This window comes from Lissotriton helveticus, chromosome 3_2 (genome assembly GCF_964261635.1).
Source record: "Lissotriton helveticus chromosome 3_2, aLisHel1.1, whole genome shotgun sequence".
Taxonomy (NCBI): Eukaryota; Metazoa; Chordata; class Amphibia; order Caudata; family Salamandridae; genus Lissotriton; species Lissotriton helveticus.
The window spans coordinates 400,716,142-400,735,779 of record NC_136062.1 but is presented as its reverse complement, the minus strand read 5'-3'; the positions used below and the strand labels follow the sequence as shown (position 1 = coordinate 400,735,779).

The 19,638-nt window shown below is 47.2% G+C and overlaps 1 protein-coding gene across 2 annotated transcripts in view; it reads right to left on the bottom strand.

Moving 5' to 3' along the window:
* Nucleotides 1-5,823: 5,823 nt before the first annotated feature.
* The window catches only part of PDHX (pyruvate dehydrogenase complex component X), a 752,141-nt gene continuing 738,326 nt past the window's right edge, over nucleotides 5,824-19,638 (bottom strand). For both annotated transcript variants that reach the window (XM_078684319.1, XM_078684320.1), the window contains exons 11-12: nucleotides 12,380-12,444; nucleotides 5,824-6,216 (exon numbers count right to left, since the gene is read on the bottom strand). In XM_078684319.1, the coding sequence (XP_078540445.1) occupies nucleotides 5,952-6,216; nucleotides 12,380-12,444 (330 nt within the window). In that variant the 3' untranslated portion in view covers nucleotides 5,824-5,951. The remainder of the gene's footprint in view (nucleotides 6,217-12,379; nucleotides 12,445-19,638) is intronic.

Genomic DNA, 19,638 nt, shown 5'->3' with positions numbered 1-19,638 from the left:
CGCATTCCCCAGCGTCCCCTGCTGGTAGTACCTGGAGGCGAAGTCTCGGCATTTGCTGTTTTCGGCGGTGGCGAACAGATCTACGTCTGGAGTCCCCCACCTTGCGAGGACTTCTCCTAGTACTTCGTCGTTTATGACCCATTTGTGGTTTTCCTGAATCAGTCTGCTCAGTGCTTCCGCCTGAAGATTCTGCACACCTGGTAGATGGGTAGCCGTTATCATCAGTCCTCTGGCTAGAAGCCAGCGCCAGATTGCCTGCGCCTCCTGCGACAGAGTGCGTGATCTCGAGCCCCCCTGCTTGTTGAGGTGATACATCGTGGTCGTATTGTCCGTCTGTACAATCAGAGAGTTGGTCTGGAAGGACGGATGAAAGGCCTTCAGTGCCAAGTGAACAGCTCTGAGTTCCAGGAAATTGATGTGATACGTGGGCTCCGTCGGGGACCACGTTCCTTGTATCTGTAAGTCTCCAGAGTGCGCCCCCCAGCCGTGGAGAGACGCATCCTACATGATAGTCTGTGTGGGAACGTCCTTGTGGAAGGGAACCCCTCTGAGGAGATTCTCCGCTGAACACCACCACTTCAGAGACTGAAGAGCATGCAGAGACAGCTGTATCTTGTCGTCCCAAGACCCTTTCCTCTGATCCCACTGATCCTCCAAGCACTCCTGCAATGGTCTCATGTGCAGCCGTGCATGTGGCGTGAGGAAGATACAAGAGGCCATCGACCCCAGTAGAGAAGACACCGTCCTCACTGTTGTAGATGGAGCGGTCATAAGAGCCTGAGCCTTCCGAAGGAGTGATAATCGTCTCTCCTCCGAAGGAGACACGCTTGCTGACAGCGTATTGATGGAGGCTCCCAAGTACTGTATGCACTGGACTGGAGTCGGGACAGACTTGGGCATGTTGATGTGCAACCCCAGCTTGTTCAAGAGAACGCACGCCTTCTGGAAGTGCGCTTGAGCTTCCGAGAGGGAGGAGGCCTTGATCAACCAATCGTCCAGGTACGGGTAGACAAACACCTTGTTCTTCCTCAGGTGTGCAGCTACCACTGCCATGCACTTCGAGAATGTTCTGGGCGCATACTTCAGCCCGAATGGCAGTACTGTGTACTGATAATGATTGGCGCCGACTTGGAATCGCAGGAACTTCCTGTGTTTGTGTGCAATGGGCACATGGAAGTACGCATCCTGTAGGTCTATAGCACATAGCCAGTCTCCCTGTTGCAGCTGAGGATAAATCTGATGCAACGACAGCATGCAAAATTTCTCTCTGCAAATCCACTTGTTTGCTTGCCGCAAATCCAGAATGGGCCTGAACTCGTTCTTGTGTTTCTTGCGAACCAGAAAGAACCGTGAGTACAGACCTCTTCCCCTTTGAGACAGAGGTACATCTTCTACCGCCCTTTTCCTTAACAGGGTATCAGCCTCCGCCTGGAGCTTGCGCAGCTGAAACTGCGAGCTGACCGGTGGAATTGCTGGAGGCGGGCTGGTGAACCGAAGACTGTATCCATTGCAAACAATATTCAGCACCACTTGTCCTGAGTAATTTTTTCTCCACTCTGCCAGAAAAAATTGAACGCATCCCCCCACCGTAGTGGGTAACGGATGCAGGCGAAGTAACCGCTCAGGGCCTAGACCCAGCCGGGCCTTTGTTCACCGCTGCGGACTGCTGGCCGCCTCTGCCCTTCTGGCGCTTCTGGAAGGGCCTCCGAAACTGCTGCTGCTGTTGTTGCTGCTGTCCCGAAGCCTGGCCTCGCCCTCTGCCTTGCACCCGAACCGTCTCTGGAACGGGCGGTAGGTCTTCTTCTCCTTGGGCTTCTCCAACCCGACAGCCGTCAGGGTCTCGGCCTCCACTTTCATGTGGGCCATCTCGTCGTTCGCATGCTTGCCAAACAGGGTTTCCCCCGAGAAAGGCAGGTTGGCCACCCGTTGTTGAGCCTCTGGCTTGAGAGATGTAAGGCGAAGCCAAGCGTGGCGCTGTTGGTTGACACCATGGCAGTACCCATGCGCCGCCAGAAAAGACACATCAGCAGCCGCGTTGATGAGTTGGTTCGACACCAACATCCCCTCATTCAGAATCTCCTGAAAGTCCTCTTTCTTCTCTCGAAGAAGGAGCTTAGCGAATTGCTGGAGGGACTCCCATAGGGCTCAATCGTACCGCCCTAGCAAAGTTGCGGCACTTGCTGCCTTCATTGCAGTAGACGCCGTCCCACAGACCTTCATGCCTGCCGAGTCTAACCAGCGTCTCTCCTTATCAGGAGGTACTGTAGAAGACGGGGTGGTGGCATGCTGCTTCCTAGCCGCCGTCGCTATGACCGAGTCTGGTGTCGGATCCATCCTGAGAAAAGACGGGTCAGAATTTGGCGCCCGGTACTTCTTGAGGAGCCTGGAGGGAGCCGCCTTCGTCACTGCCGGAGTGAGAAACAACTCCCTGGAGGGCTCTACAAATCCTGGTACCAGAGGCAGCTATGCTCGAGAGAGGTGCTTTTTATGTAGCGTCTCGAAAATCACAGACGTCGTGGGCGTGGGCACCTTCACTGTGATGTCCAACTAAGCCGCACCCCTCAGCAGAACATGTTGGAATGAGACTATGTCGTCTACTGGCGACACCCTCGTCCCAGGGGACTCCGACAAAGTCGGCGAGTAGTCCCTGGCCCCAGAAGAGTCCGTGTGGCATCTTGATCTGCGCCTCCTGTGGCGTCGCCTTGATCTCGTCGACGACCGGTGACGACTCCGCGAACTCTCCCTCCGGCCGGAGCGAGTGCGCGATCTACTTGGCTTCGGCCGCTCCACAGGTCTCAAAGGAATAGGCGACTGCGGCCTGACCGAGAGCCTCGGCTGAGGAGTCCCCTTAGGCGGCATCGGGTATCGTGGTAGTGAAGCCGTCCTCGGCGGAACCGTAGGCGGTCCATAAGGCGGTAACAGAGGATGAGAATGAGGAGGAGGCGGTGGTGGAAGCGGAGGCGGAGTGGGAGTCGGCGGCGGCGGTTCCTTGGGCAAGTGAGGAGGAGTGGAAGGCGATCTCGGCTTAGGAGGTGTATATACCTCGGAGTACACCGAGCCCGGTGCCTCCCTCTTCTTTCTAGGCGGAGGCGATGGAGAGGCAGTGTCTCCTATCGGCAAACGTCGCCGGCGCGCCCCACCGGACCCAGAGGGACTCCTGGTGCCAGAACTCCTTCTGCACTTCTTTGGCGTCGAAGAACGTCGTCTCGATGTTGACCGGCGCCATTGTGTTTACTCTCTCCTCCTCGACAGCGCTCTCGACGTCGAGCGTCTCCTCCTTGACGGCGACCGCCTTCTGGACGCCGAGCGTCTCCTCGACTTCGAACGCCTGCGAGTCTTCGACGTCTTCCTCGACGTCGAGGATCCCCTCGACATCGACCTCCTCTTCTTCTCCGACGGCGAACGGCGGTGTCGCCTCGACGGCGACCGCCGATGCCGGGCCGAATTCTCTTGACGACGACGCCGATGACGGCGATGATTCCGTCGACGGCGGCCTAGTCAGTCCCCTCGACGTCAAACGACGACACCGCTTCGACCCAGAGCCCTGGGGAGATGGGAAACAGACTGCTGTCATCCCTCTCGACGCCGTTGTCGATGCTATCGACGCCGGCGGAGAACGGGGACGTTTGCTGGTCTTCCTGTCCCTGGGGAGCCCCACAGAGGCCTCAGCATGGGCAGATGGAGTATGCCCAGAAACACCTTGTGCCTTCAGTCTTCTATCTTCCAGACCTTGGAGCCAGATCTTCATCCTCTCTCTCAGGGTCCTGGTGGAGAAGGTCTGGCAAATGTCACACTCCTCTGGGACATGAGATGAGGGAAGGCAGACGATGCACACCTCGCGTGGGTACGACTTGGCCTTCTTCCTCGAACACTCTGGGCATTTGACAAACAAAGCAGGCATTTTGACAAATAAAAGAGTGCTCATAGACACACACAATGAAGAAAACACCGAAGTACTTCAAATGAAAGCAATCAAACACTTGAAAAGTGAAAAAATCTCTAAATAAACCCTTGAAAGGGAGAGCTCAATGCTCCAGGGTCCTGCTTGCAGGAGCCGAAAAAAAGAACTGAAAGTAAAAGGGACCTGCTGTGCATTCTGGGATACTGAGAGAGTTCTGGAAAGTTCTCTTAAAGGCACAGTATCCTGTTCTGAGCCACATAATTGCAGCCTATGGGGCTTGTCTGTCCACTCCTTCCTCTCTATCATTCCAGAGGCTTTTGCTGGTAAAGGAAAGTTTTTCTCTGTGGAGAAAACTGGACAGGCTGTGCTGTTTGTGGGTTTTTGGTGGAATTTCTAGTTGAAGTACTGGACAGTGTAGCCTGTGGATATAGGCTGCATTATCTGTCTTTAAATTCTCTCTTAAGTGTCTGTGCAGGTCTGCAGTTTTTGACGACTTAAGAGATTATTTTTGATTGCTCCGGGGTCCACGCACATGGGCGGGACTATTCACTAGATTATGACAATACACAGAGATCCCCTACTACAGAACTTTTCAAGTATCCCATATGCTCTGATGTAAGAGAGTGAAGACTTCAGTCAAGACTACACGTGCCTACTGTTTTGATTTATGGTCTGTCTCCGGAGGGAACGTATAAAAGAATAAAAAGCCTCCTGTTTCTAACTCAGTCCTTGTCTCCTTGGTGTCCTTTCCCCTGTGCCACACATTTATGGCATTAAACTCATCTGTTTGAACAATTTGTAAACTGATGTCACATTCCATTTCTGTTCTGTACCTTTATGAACCTTATCTCCTACTACCTTCTGCGAACGTACATCTTGTTGGAGTACATTGATTCTCTCTTTCCCTATTTTCCTACCTTAGAACTTTCCTACTTGTATGCTCAGAGTTGATAAAAAGATGGGTTTGACCCCTCTTCATTGCTGTAATCTGGTTTTCTGGACCTTGTTGATTTTTGTGTTTCTCGTAAATTAAAAGGTGAAGACCGGTTCCCTGGCCACTAGGGTAGTCATGGGGTCTTGGGCTATAAATGCATCAGTTAGAGGAGCTCATCACAGTTGTCCTGGGGCCACAGTACTATTGGACTCCATACTGGATAACCAAGTACTCCTTCCAGCACTTGACTCGCTCATTGTAGCAAGATAGTGCAGAACAAGGATTATTCAAGGAGGTGCGATGGGCTAGACACTTGGAATACAGGTTACAGAGTGATATTAATCAGTGGTGTACTTTATAAAAGAAAAGTACATTAGTACATGAAGATATACCGCGCATACACCAGGAACAGTGCACTGGATCAGAAGACTTGGTCTACAACTACCCTTGATGACAGAGGAGGAACAGTCTGCTTATTGGAGCTTGCTAGGATCCATGCCTACCCTAAAACTGAAGAGCCTCCCTATAGTCCACTGACGGACCATATAATTTTACAAATAATGTGCCCCAATCTATGTTCCTCTTTTGGCATATCTGAAGCCACCTCCTACAGATAGGTCTGTACTGTTAATGCACATTTCAATAATGTTTTATTTTGTCGGTCTGCATTTCCGCATCTTTAGGGTGATGTCATAAATTCGCTGGGAAATGCAATGGTAAGGAAACTCTCCCATAATTTTAGGTGGATCTTACAGATCAAACTTAGAATAATCAGGATGACTTTCAGGACTGCACATATGCATCTTGACGAACGAATAGATTCTTGAAGAAATTTAAACTAATGACTATTCCAGGCACTAAGATTTTTCTATACTTTGTAAAATATACTGTTATTGCTGTAAAAAACAGATACGCTTATCATACTGCTCCACAAAAATAAGAGTCTAATCAACCCAAATTACACGAAAGGTAAAAGAAAACAGTCTACTCAAATAAATTAATACTTTATTTGTTCATTTGAGTGCCACTAAAGGGTTATGTCTTGTTCTAACTGTACAACTGTAATGTAACATGTATCCACTGAATGCTTCCCAAACATACACCATGCTATTTTATTTAATGCAAGGCACATATCGCAGGATTTTCCAGGTTATCTTTAAAATTTTTAAGAAACTTGGAAGCCAGTTCATTATCAACCACACGCCCATCGCTTGACAGCGTGACTCTCATGAGTTGATGCGGTTGTAGTTTTGGGTTCCCCTCTTCATCTTCTCCCAGCCGGAGTTCAGATCGGGACGTTCCCACAGCCAATATACAAGCCTGGGGCGGATTTATCACGGCAACAAACTCACTGATGCCAAACATTCCCAGATTCGAGATGCTGGAGAGAGAGAGAGAGACAAACAACAGCATTGAATTATTAGAGATTTTAGACTTCTAAACAGGATGGGATGACTACTTGCTCAAGGTCAGCACTCTCCCCAGCAGCCTCGCCTGCATGCCGCGCTCCTCACTGCTCCTGACTGCCTCCCAACTCCAGGTTCGAGCCAGCAGTCCGACTGGCAGTAAGTGCTCCTGCCATCCTGCGCTCGCAGTAATGGTCTTGCTTCCTTTCCTGTGCCCCATATTGTGTGTGCGTTAAAGTTTAAAATGTTAAATTGTATTTCTGGCATTGTGCACCCCTTTCCTTCAGGCACCTTCAGTGTTGTCCGCACTTTTCCCACCGCTGCTGCCACTGCGGCCCCACCCACCGATCCAGCCCGCACCCTTCCTGCTCCCGCCCCACTCCCCTTCTTATGGTGACCGCTGCGGGGGAGCGCATGTGAATCCTTGACCACTGACTCAAAATCAGCACTCTCCCCAGCAGCTTCGCCTGCACGCCGCACTTCTGACTGCTCCTGACTGCCTCGCTCCTCACTGCTCCTGACTGCCTCCCAACTCCAGGTTCGAGCCAGCAGTCCGCCCGGCAGTAACTGCTCCTGCCATCCTGCGGTCGCCGTAATTGTCTTGCTTCCTTTCCTGTGCCCCATATTGTGTGTGCGTTAAGATTTACATTTTAAATGATATTTCTGGCATTCTGCACCCCTCTCCTTCAGGCACCTTCATCGCTGCGTACACTTCTCCTTCAAGAACCCCACCACGCACCACCACACGCAACAGATCCTCCGCCGTTGCTGGAGTAAAATCACCCAAGACCAGCTACACACCATCCTCACCCGTAGCCCACCCACAGACCCCACCGTCGGCATGCTCAGGCACTGGATCGTAGACTGCGCCAACACACTCGACCCAATACAGAATCCCTCCAACGGCCGCAGGAACAAGACTGCCAGCTGGTTCACAGCGGCCCTCCAGACCTCCAAACTGCCAAAAGCTGGAAAACAAATGGCGCCACAAACAAACAACAGAGAACCAAACAACCCACAAGAACGCGATACGCCAGCATCATCACCTCATCAGAATCGCCAAAAAGACCTCCTTCAAGAACCGCCTCGAGAACAAAGCACACAACAGCAAAGAACTCTTCAACCTTGGGAAGGAACTCTCCAATCCCAACACCATCACCGACGACATCCTACCTTCACAAGACCTGTGCGACTCCCTGGCCTCCTCCTTCCACTGCAACATCGCAGACATCCACGACAGCTTCGACAACCAAGCCTCCTCCATAGCCAGCGACACCTCAGGCCCCTCAGCCACTGCACACGGTGACCCCCTCCTCACCTGGACCAACATCAACGACGACGACACCATCAAAATCATGAGTACCATCAACTCCGGCTCCCAGTCTGACCCGTGCCCCCACCACATCTTCAACTAAGCCAGCACCACCATCGCACCCCACCTCCGCAAAGCGATCAACATCTCCTTCGAGACCGCGATCTTCCCGGAGAGCTGGAAGCATGCCGAGATCAACGCCCTGTCAAGAAGCCCAAAGCAGACCCCAGGAACCTGAAGAACTTCCGGCCCATTTCCCAGCTCCAGTTCCCGACGAAGGTCATCGAGAAAACAGTCAACAAACAGCTGAGCCGCTACCTCGAGGAGAACAACATCCTGGACCCATCACAGTCCGGGTTCCGCAGCAACTACAGCACAGAGACGGCCCTCATCGCCGCCACCGATGACATCAGGGCCCTGCTGGACAACGGCGAGACAGAGGCCCTCATCCACCTGTACCTGTCAGCCGCCTTCTACACTGTCTGCCACCGCACCATACGCACCCGCCTCCAGGACGCAGGAATCCGAGGCAAAGCTCTGGACTGGACCACATCCTTCCTCTCCGGCAGAACACAGAGCGTCCACCTCCCTCCCTTCCGATCCAAAGCCACCAAGATGATCTGCGGCGTACCCCAAGGATCATCCCACACAACCTGGGATTCATACTCGACTCTATATTCTCCATCACCAAGCAAGTCAACGCCATCTCATCCTCCTGCTTCAACACTCTCCGCATGTTTCGAAAGATCTACAACTGGATTCTCACTGACACTAGAAGAATGGTCACCCAGGACCTCGTCAGCAGCAGACTGGACTACGGAAACGGCCTCTACGCAGGAGCCTCAGCCAAACTACTGACACGACTGCAACGCATACCGAACGCCTCTGCCCGCCTGATCCTCGACATCCCACGCCACAGCCACATCACACCCCACCTAAGAGACCTGCACTGGCTCCCAGTCAACAAGAGGATCACCTTCAAGCTCCTCACCCACGAACATAAAACCCTCCACAACACCGGTCCAGCATACCTCAACAGATGGCTCACCTTCTACACCCCGAACCGCCAGCTCCGCTCCGCCGACCTGGCCCTCGCCACCGTCCCCCGCATCAGGGGAACAACCACAGATCATGTGTCAGATCATTCTCCCATCTCGCCGCCAAGTCCTGGAACACCGTCCCCATCCTCCTACGGCAGACCGAAGACCTACTAACCTTCAGGAGGCTGCTCAAAACCTGGCTGTTCGAGCAGTAGCAGCACCTCCCCTCCCCCCCCAGCGCTTTGAGACCCTCACGAGTGAATAGCTACAAACGTCCTGATTGATTGAAATAGTTCTACGGGAACTGCGCATGACTATTTACCATCACTAAACACAGTATGGCATGAACAATTTCTTCATTTCTTTTGCATTTAATACCAACTATGCTTCTTCTTCAGAGTCACTGCCAACATGCACTTGGATCCTTAGTGCCTCTCTTAACTTAGTGGGGCAAGAGTGTGGAGGGAAATTTAGTAGTATCATGTACACATGTTTTAAAGAATGAACGTCTCATGCAGCAAATATTTTCACTAAACACTTTACTTATAAACAAAGCTGCGTATATACCATGCCAACGATCCACTTCGATGATCCCTAATACAAGACACGCTGCCATACAGCCAAGCAGATCAGACAATCTTAGAATGTTGACAAAAAATATTTGCTTGTTAACTAAAGACATTTGCATTTCTAGTACCAATTGTAGGGAATGTATTAGTTGTTTCCAGACCACTTGGTAGAATCTTTCCTCCACATAGTAATCTTTAAAGAAAACAAACAGCTGTGTCAGTACCCCGTTCAGAGGGCCATGGGGCAAGCAGGGGCTATTGGGCCCAACCATGGGGTTTAACTCCTTTTACTTCTCATGGCCTAGAGCTGACCAACTATGGACCCTAAGCAACTGGGCCAACTATCCCTTTTGCACTTGAATCTCAGTGGTAGGGTGGGTTGAGCAGTCCAGGGCTTCTCAGGGGAGACATAGACACAGGAGGGTGAACACAGGCTCATGACTCAAAATACACTCAGCAGTAGCAATAAATGATTGTCCAGTCAAATACTGGCTTTCATGAAAAAAGTAGTATTCATCTATAAACACAAAGCAAACCATGACATTCACAAACAATACACAGTCCCCGAAGGTCAAGGCTCTAGTGTTCTATTGGCGGTCCCTAAGTCACACTCCTTACTCTCTAGCGGTTATGGTTATTCCCCATCCACTATAGGTGACTAAATTAACCCCATTAGTAGTCAGAGTCTTAGGAGTACCACTCCGACTCTTTCCTATCGCCAAAAGTGTTACAACACTGAAACTGGCTGACTGGCAAGCTCCCCTTTGGCCATCTGGCCTGACAATCACCAGCAAGACAGCAGTATCAGGAGACTGGAGCCTGAGTGTGCCCAGTTTGTGGCTGCTGCAGTAGCAGCGGCTACCTCTGGTAAGTATTTCACACACATGGGCCGGAAAGGCTGTGGTCTGGTTTTCTTAAGTTCTACACGTGGCCTTGAAGTGCGGCAGCATCCAGAGGGTTCTCGATGGTCCTCTGCTGCTATGTTACCTAAGTTCCTCCCCACCGGTGATAGTGGTTGGGGGCAATGTTCCTGGTGCTGGTCCACAGTCACAACTTCAGATCACACTATCTGCCTGGTCCCAGTGGCCATCTTTGGCATACGGGGTCACCGCTCCTCCTTTGTGCTTGGACTACGGCCTTGATGGGCACAGCGGCTCCACCTGTGATACGGGGCTGCCGACTCAGTACCTGCACACGGACAACAACACGATCAGTGCGGCATCCGTCTCCTCACACCTCCTTACGGGTATCCATTTGCCAGGATCCCCAACTGCACCTTGCATGGTCTAAAGCTCTTCTCTCCCTCATAGGGCACACTGGTCTTGGCAAGCAGGAAGGGAATGGTGCCTCTAGGCTAGGTGATCTTGGATTCTCTGGATGTTTGGTCTTCGCCCAGCCGGGGGCTCTAAAAGCCCTTGGCCCCCTGTCATGGTCCCATGGAGAAGACTTGCAGAGCATCTTCTGCTCTCCAGTCCAACTGGCTGCTTGACAATTGACAGTTTTGGGGGTTTGAGCTCCCTTTCTCATGGTCCATTTCCAGACACCAAATGTGATTTAATCTGAGTCTTTGAAGTTTATGTTGATGTCTGATTCCTTTTAAGCTGCCCTCTCCTCTGCCCTGTCTTTCCTCCCACTCCTTCTCCGTCACAGCAGGAGTGACTCAAAATCTGGTAGCCCGACAACGCAGGGCAGAGGAGTGACTAAAGGGTTATTCCTGGATGTCAGCCTTAGTGATGTGTATCAAAAGGTTTCTGAAGGGCCTCAGCCCTATTCTTTATGATTCTCTTAAGATCTCATCTCCTTCCTGAGAGGTGCCCAGGCCCCTACCCAGTGCCCTGCCTCTGAACCAAAGAGCACCCTTTGAAGTGTTCTGAAAGTCAGGCCCTCCCTTTCCTCCAGTGCGTCCCACCCAGTTTACAGCAATGCAGCAATAAAACATCTGGGGGGGGGGGGAATTCCTCTATCACCTCTCCTTATGTTTCACCATTTTGTCTCCCAAAATGGATCCCAGATACTTCCATGTATTGTGCCATTCACAAGCGCACATACACCCAGCACATGCATATAGCATACACACACTGCACAGATCTGTCATGAATTGTACCATTGACAAGCATATATGTACCCAGCACATGTTTATAATATAGATGCACAACACAGCACTGCATTTTCCTTGAACTGTACCTCTCACAGACACACATACACCCAGCACATGTATACCACACACACACTGCACAGCACTCCACTCCACTCCACTCCAACCTGATGTAGGCCAAAGGTGAGTGAAGCCCACAGTAGAGGGTTGATAAATGGATAAGCCTGTTGGCCTCACACCATTGACACAGATAAAAAGCACCTGTTCACTCCTACTGATCAGTATACAGTATGCTGCCAACACATCACTTGTACTGGATAAATCTAGGTGAAGGCGGTAGCCTTCCACCATTATTAGGGTAGCACTTTGGGCACCCCACCTGATCCAAAAACAACACAATCCCTTAGACAGACCTATTTTATGGCGCACATGCATGATCTGTGTACGCCCATGACAACAAAAATCAGCCTTTTGGATCTAGACACTCCAGTTGGGGGTACTCGGGACAGGGGGGGCGCGTCCATTACTAAGAGGGACTTTTCCGTTCCAACAAGCAGATGTGCAACTTTTTCATAAGTATAGTGAGAGGACTCAAGCTGTTGCATTGGTCAACAGGGAGCCTAGTAATCAAAAGCAGCCCTAAACGTGATCAGTCCTTCTCTGGCAAGAATGGGGTTATATGTGCACCCCACCTGATCCAAAAACAACACAATCCCTTAGACAGGCTTATGTTATGGCACACACCCATGATCTGTGGACGCCCATGACAACATAAATTAGCATTCTGGATCTAGACATGATTCCAGTTGGGGGCACCCAGGGCAGGGGGGGCACGTCCGTTACCGAGAGCGACTTTTCCGTTCCAACAAGCAGATGTACCACTTTTTCAGAAGTATAATGAGCCGTCTCATACTGTTGCATTGGTCAACAGGGAGCCTAGAAATCAGAAGCAGCCCTAAACGCGATCAGTCCTTCTCTGGCAAGAATTGGGTTATATGTACATTGGGGGTTATATGTACACACAGTCAGAATAGAGCTACCTTTTTGTGGTTAGTTATTTATCGACCTAACCAGCAGGTTTCCTAAATCAAGTGGGTTTACTTAAAATAAAATAGCTTTTACCTGAAAGAGCCCCCTTGGTATTCTTCTGGTAACAGTTTCCCATCTCTGGCTTTCTTTGCAAGGGCCTGCAGAAGAAAAGTCATTGTATTTTTTATCTCAAACGTTTAAAGCAATATTAAAAGCACTACTTAGTGCGAACCACGCAGGTGGAATAGTGACTTGCAACATTTACAACAAGATTCAAGGACATTTACTTGCATGAATGCTATACATCCAGGAAACACTTTAGCCACAGTGTAAATCAAGGAGAACGAAAAAATAAACAAACAAGAAAAGAGAAGAAAGAGAAAACAAAAGAAGGCCCTCAGCGCAAGCTAGAAATCAGTCAGAGCAGTAGACCAAGAAAAGACAGCTTGAGTATAGAGGTTATGTGGAGTTGGTGTGAGGCTGTGGAGAGTGGGAGTAGGATTTTTTTTTATGTGTGGGGGGGGGGGGGGGGGTGTCAGAATTCTGAAGAAATGTGTCTAGAGTGTCTCCTATATTGCTCATGTTCCAATTTGAGTATGGAAACCTGGAGGGAAACTTCTTCCCAGAGAGGTGTAAAGAGCTTATAGTTAAAGAAGGTGTTTCGAATATCTCTATTAATTTCTTTGCAGTTCAGTGGACACCGCGGGTTATGCTACATGCTGACTGCTCGGTCTGCACTTGCCTTTAGCCTCGCTTGTAGCGCTTTATGTAAATTGCAATTTTAACTACACTTACAGCTTGGTGCTTTTAAAATAATTTCTGCTGCTGCCTTTTGTCCTGTGTTGTGCCGCTCTGCCTCCCGGTCCACCGCGGGTCTCTGTCCCGTTTGAGTGGAGGAAGCATCAGTAGCGTTCTAGTTCCTTTCCCTCTACCGGATTGGTGGCCGGAGAGGGCGGAGCTACGACCGTGTATTTGAACAGATGAGGACGCGCGCGGGTTATGCTCATCATTGCAACTTTGCAGTGGAAAGGTACTTGGCTACGATATGTACCAGCGAAAATAAGACTCCGGCAGTCGCCATGCCTCCCCGCGATGACTTCTGCTATGACCTAACCATCTCTGATGGGGTTTACCAGGAAAAGTGGCACCTGTACAATGGGTTGAACTTTCTAGTGCAGAGAAATATATTAAAATGCGGCACTGAAGTGAACATTACAAAATGTTCCTACATATAGATGAAAGACGAATGGGTTGAGGTTTTATGTGCATCGAAGAACTTTTTTGTGGAACGGATGGCTTACGTCCCAAGACGTTACCTTGTAGAGAAATAGAAAAGAAAAAGGACCCAAATTTGCCTCTGAAAGGGGGTATGAAACATTACCTTTCATTGTGGAATAACGAAGATCACTATGAGTATACATGGATCCAAAATAATATACTAGACGTTCAACTTCACTTTCAAGATCGCCTCTTTGTCCGATTTGGAAATGACCTGGAGAAACAGAAAATCATTTCCCCCTTTGCTCGTAAAAATTATACTAAAATCAAGACTTGTATATTTTGGGGGGAAAAGGAGGAATTCTGATGTACCTTACCAGGACTGTGCCTGACCTCAAGATGACGTCTGGATTTCATTTGGACCATGGTCTCTCACTTACTCCCCTGCGCTATTCTGACAACCCCTGAGTACACCTGATCACTATCCTGACAGCGGAGTCCGATAATTATGTTAGACGCCCGATGGAGCAGCTCTGTTCAGCTATTGAGGAGATCGACCTTGGTTCATCCCCTTAACCGTCACCTACCCAGCCGGACTTGGAACACATTTTCTCCCTGTCTCGCCCATTCCACCCTTACCGTTCTTCTGTAACTCTGCTTTTTCCTTATCTATCTATCTATCTATCTATCTATCTATCTATCTATCTATCTATCTATCTATCTATCTATCTATCTATCTATCTATCCATCTATCCATCTACCTATCTATCTATCCATCTACCCATCTATCTATCCATCTACCCATCTATCTATCTATCTACCTATCTATCTATCCATCTATCTACCCATCTATCTATCCATCTATCTACCCATCTATCTACCCATCTATCTACCCATCTATCTACCCATCTATCTACCCATCTATCTACCCATCTATCTATCCATCTATCTATTCATCTATCTATCCATCTACCCATCTATCTATCTATCTACCTATCTATCTATCTATCTACCCATCTATCTATCTATCTACCCATCTATCTATCTATCTATCTATCTATCTACCCATCTATCTATCTATCTACCCATCTATCTATCTATCTATCTATCTATCTATCTATCTATCTATCTATCTATCTATCTATCTATCTATCTATCTATCTATCTATCTATCTATCTATCTATCTACCCATCTATCTATCCATCTACCCATCTATCTATCCATCTACCCATCTATCTATCCATCTACCCATCTATCTATCTACCTATCTATCTATCTACCCATCTATCTATCTATCTATCTATCTATCTACCCATCTATCTATCTATCTACCCGTCTATCTATCTATCTACCCATCTATCTATCTATCTACCCATCGATCTACCCATCTACCCATCTATCTACCCATCTACCCATCTATCTACCCATCTATCTACCATCTATCTATCTACCCATCTATCTATCCATTAACCCATCTATCCATCTACCCATCTATCTATCCATTTAACCATCTATCTATCTATCTATCTATCTATCTATCTATCTATCTATCTATCTATCTATCTATCTATCTACCCATCTATCTATCTATCTACCCATCTATCTACCCACCCATCTATCTATCTATCCATCTACCCATCTATCTATCCATCTACCCATCTATCTATCCATCTACCCATCTATCTATCCATCTACCCATCTATCTATCCATCTATCTATCTACCCATCTATCTACCCATCTATCTACCCATCTTCTACCCATCTATCTACCCATCTATCTACCCATCTATCTACCCACCCATCTATCTACCCACCCATCTATCTACCCACCCATCTATCTACCCATCTATCTACCCATCTATCTACCCATCTATCTACCCATCTATTTACCCATCTATCTACCCATCTATTTACCCATCTATTTACCCATCTATCCACCCATCTATCCACCCATCTATCCACCCATCTATCTACCCATCTATCTACCCATCCATCCATCCATCCATCCATCCATCCATCTAACCGATGCCTATCCTGACAGCGGAGTCAGAGCACTATGTCCGACGCCCGGTGGTGCTGCTCTGTTCAGCTATTGAGGAGATCGTCCTTGGTTCACCCCATGACCATCACCTGCCCAGCCGGACTTTGGGCACAGTTTCCTCCCTGTCTCCCTATCTCACCCATTCCCCCCTCATTGTTTTCTGTAACTCTCCGTTTTCCTTGTTCTCCTATTTTTCTATCTATCTATCTGACTGATGCCCGATGGAGCTACCGTGAGAACTATAGGGATGATTGGCTGTGGAATCCCTCCTCGGCCGTCACCTACCTATTCAGTCATTGGGCAGACTTTCCCTTCATCTCTCATACCTCCACCCCCTCTTCTTCTCCCTTCTCACTATCCTTCTCCCCCTTTCCGCTCTATTTTGTCTCTCCCTCTCGCTCTTTATGGTGTCATATATATTTAATGTAACGTGTAATTGTTATCATTGTTGTAACATTGTTGATCCTTATGTAAAGCGATCTGATACTTACGGGTCTAGCCAGCGCTATATTAAGCTCTTTAAATAAATAAATAAATGCTGAATGCTCTGCCTGCACTTGTTTTTAGCCTCGCTTGTAGCACTTCATGTAAATTGAAATTTTAACTAAACTTACAGCTTGGTGCTTTTAAAATCATTTCTGCTGCTGCCTTTTGTCCTGTGTTGTACCGCTCAGCCTCCCGGTACACAGCGGGTTTCTGTCCCGTTTGAGTGGAGGAAGCATCAGTAGCATTCTAGTTCCTTTCCCTCTACCAGGTTGGTGTTCGGAGAGGGCGGAGCTACGACCGTGTATTTGAACAGATGAGATTTCCCACGCGCAGCGGACGCGCCAAAGGCAAGCCCGTCTACGCCCAACCGGGACCAGGGGCCATACATTATGCCCCTTTTATAACGTATTCTGCACCTACCCTGAAATCACTGCAGGGGCCCTGGCCCATCTGCCCCAGTGTTACAGCTAAATTAGAAACTCTCGTTGAAAGTTTTGAAACTTGATTTATTCCATGATTGTTGTTATATTTTCCATTGTATTCATTTTCATGCAATATTTAATTTTTCATATCCACACATTTTCTAGCTCCAATGCATTTCGGGCATTTGCCCTTCGTCTGGGAGCATATCTACAAAGAACGACATGTATTTAGAGTGCTGATACTAATAATCAAAAGTAAAACGTCAAAACGAGTGCTAATATGGTTGTCAAAACCTTATATCCCAATGGCAACAATCTAAAATGTGAATAAAACGGCACCAAGGCAACACGACGTGTAGAGTGTAAAGACAAAAGTTCTCTGTGAAATAAAATCTGACTTACTCGTGTGAACAGTTCTTAAATGTTAAAGCGCGCCCGATCTGAAAAAGAAAAAATTACAAGCGGTAAAACAAGATGAAACGTCAAGTGTTAAGGCAATCTGGCAGGTGGTAACTCGGTTGTCAAAAAACGAGAAAAAGAGCGTGAAACGCTATACTCACTTGCAGAGTCTAATGTACGAAGCCACGGACGTAGGCTCAGAAAACTCCATTAGGTGCTCAGTTTGTGTATAGTTTGCGAGCAAGATAACGCGAGTTTGTAAAACGGGGTTGAGGTCACGTGAAACTTCATGTGATCGGAATTCTGTGTAACGATATCAACAACGGACTAAAACCGAAAAGTGACCGAGCTTAAGTGTAATGTGATGTTAGACAAGAGCTAAAAAGTCAAAACGGGCTATCGAAGACCATGTGGTGTATGTATACAATGTTGCCAATAAAGTTACTGAAAGTAGAAAACTAATAATAACAATACAGTAAAAAATAGTGCAGTGATGATACAAAATTAGTTCTAACCGTGCCAGTCAATTGACCAGATAAAGGCGAGTGTATACAGCTGATCAGGAAAAATGTACAGAACTGGGTAAGCCAACCGGCTTTTAGGGCTCATAATTAATAAGTTCATCAGTATCATAAATAACATGATAACTCAATACGATCATTCAATCCATTAGGCTTAATACTGTTCAGTTTATAAATCCAATAATTCTCTCTGCGGAGTAGATGTTTGTGGTTATCTCTTCCTTCAACTTTTTGATCACTTCAAGAACCATGAATTTAAGCTGAGAAATGTTGTGATTCATTTAGTTGAAGTGTGTTGCTACTGATGATTTTGGTTTTCTTGTCCTTATGTTTGACTTGTGTTCGTTAAGTCGTATTTTTATTTTTCGCTCAGTCTTGACTATGTATACTTTTCCGCAAGGACATTTCAATAAGTACACAACATTGTTTGTATCGCAAGTAGCTGTTACTTGTAAGGTGATTTCTTGACCCTTCATTGGGTGCATTACCTTGTTGCCTGGGATTATGTTATTGCAATTGTTGCAATTAGCACATGGTCTAGTTCCTCACAAAGTGGTTTCTGTGACTTGTGTTTGTTGTAGGATTTCTCCCAAGTTTTTACCTCGCGTATAGGCGAATAGTGGTGGATGAGCAAACATTCCTTTAAAATCCGTTTCATGTTGCAACATTGGCCAATGCTTTAATACAATGTTTTTGAACTTGAGACTTGCGATTGAAAATTTAGACACTATGAGATACAAACAAGGTGTCACGAAATGAATCAACATTTCTCAGCTTAAATTCATGGTTCTTGAAGTGATCAATAAAGTTGAAGGAAGAGATAACCACAAACATCTATTCCGCAGAGAGATTTATTGGATTTATAAACTGAACAGTATTAAGCCTAATGGATTGAATGATCGTATTGAGTTATCATGTTATTTATGAAACTGATGAACTTGTTAATTATGAGCCCTAAAAGCCGGTTGGCTTACCCAGTTCTGTACATTTTTCCTGATCAGCTGTATACACTCACCTTTATCTGGTCAATCGACTGGCACGGTTAGAACTAATTTTGTATCATCACTGCACTATTTTTTACTGTATTGTTATTATTAGTTTTCTACTTTCAGTAACTTTATTGGCAACATTGTATACATACACCATATGGTCTTCGATAGCCCGTTTTCACTTTTTAGCGCTTGTCTAACATCACATTACACTTCAGCTAGGTCACTTTTCGGTTTTAGTCCGTTGTTGATATCGTTACACAGAATTCCGATCACGTGAAGTTTCACGTGACCTCAACCCCGTTTTACAAACTCGCGTTATCTTGCTCGCAAACTATACACAAACTGAGCACCTAATGGAGTCTTCTGAGCCTACATCCGTGGCTTCGTACATTAGACTCTGCAAGTGAGTATAGCGGTTCACGCTCTTTTTCTCGTTTTTTGACAACCGAGTTACCACCTGCCAGATTGCCTTAACACTTGATCTTTCATTTTGTTTTATCGCTCGTAATTTTTTCTTTTTCAGATCGGGCACGCTTTAACATTTAAGAACTGTTCACACGAGTAAGTCAGATTTTATTTAACAGAGACCTTTTGTCTTTACACTCTACACGTCGTGTTGCCTTGGTGCCGTTTTTCACATTTTAGATTGTTACCATTGGGATATAAGGTTTTGACAACCATATTAGCACTCGTTTTGACGTTTTACTTTTGATTATTAGTATCAGCACTCTAAATACATGTCCTTCTTTGTAGATCTGCTCCCAGAGGAAGGACAAATGCCCGAAATGCATTGGAGCTAGAAAATGTGTGGATATGAAAAATTAAATATTGCATGAAAATGAATACAATGGAAAATATAACAACAATCATGGAATAAATCAAGTTTCAAAACTTTCAACAAGAGTTTCTTATTTGAATCAAAGGAATAATTGAGGAAACATTTTTCCAATGAAGTGTGCCCCCAGGGATGCTATCAATTGCCAATTGAATGCACTTCATAACTTCAGTAATACTCGTCAACTGGAAGGGAGACGACACCTAGGGAGCACCTGTTAAATTCAACTACCTTTACCCAACACAAAACCGAACTGCAGTGCACTGGTCTAGTCTTTACAGCTAAATTAGATACACGAGGTCTCTTGACTTCCGGGGCTATGTATTCTGAAAACCTACTTAATGTCCCTGATCAAGAGCTGATCTCTACCGAACCTTGCTAGCTACCTTTGATCAGTGGCATAGGCCATGTACTGGAGGGGCTATCAGTGTACTACT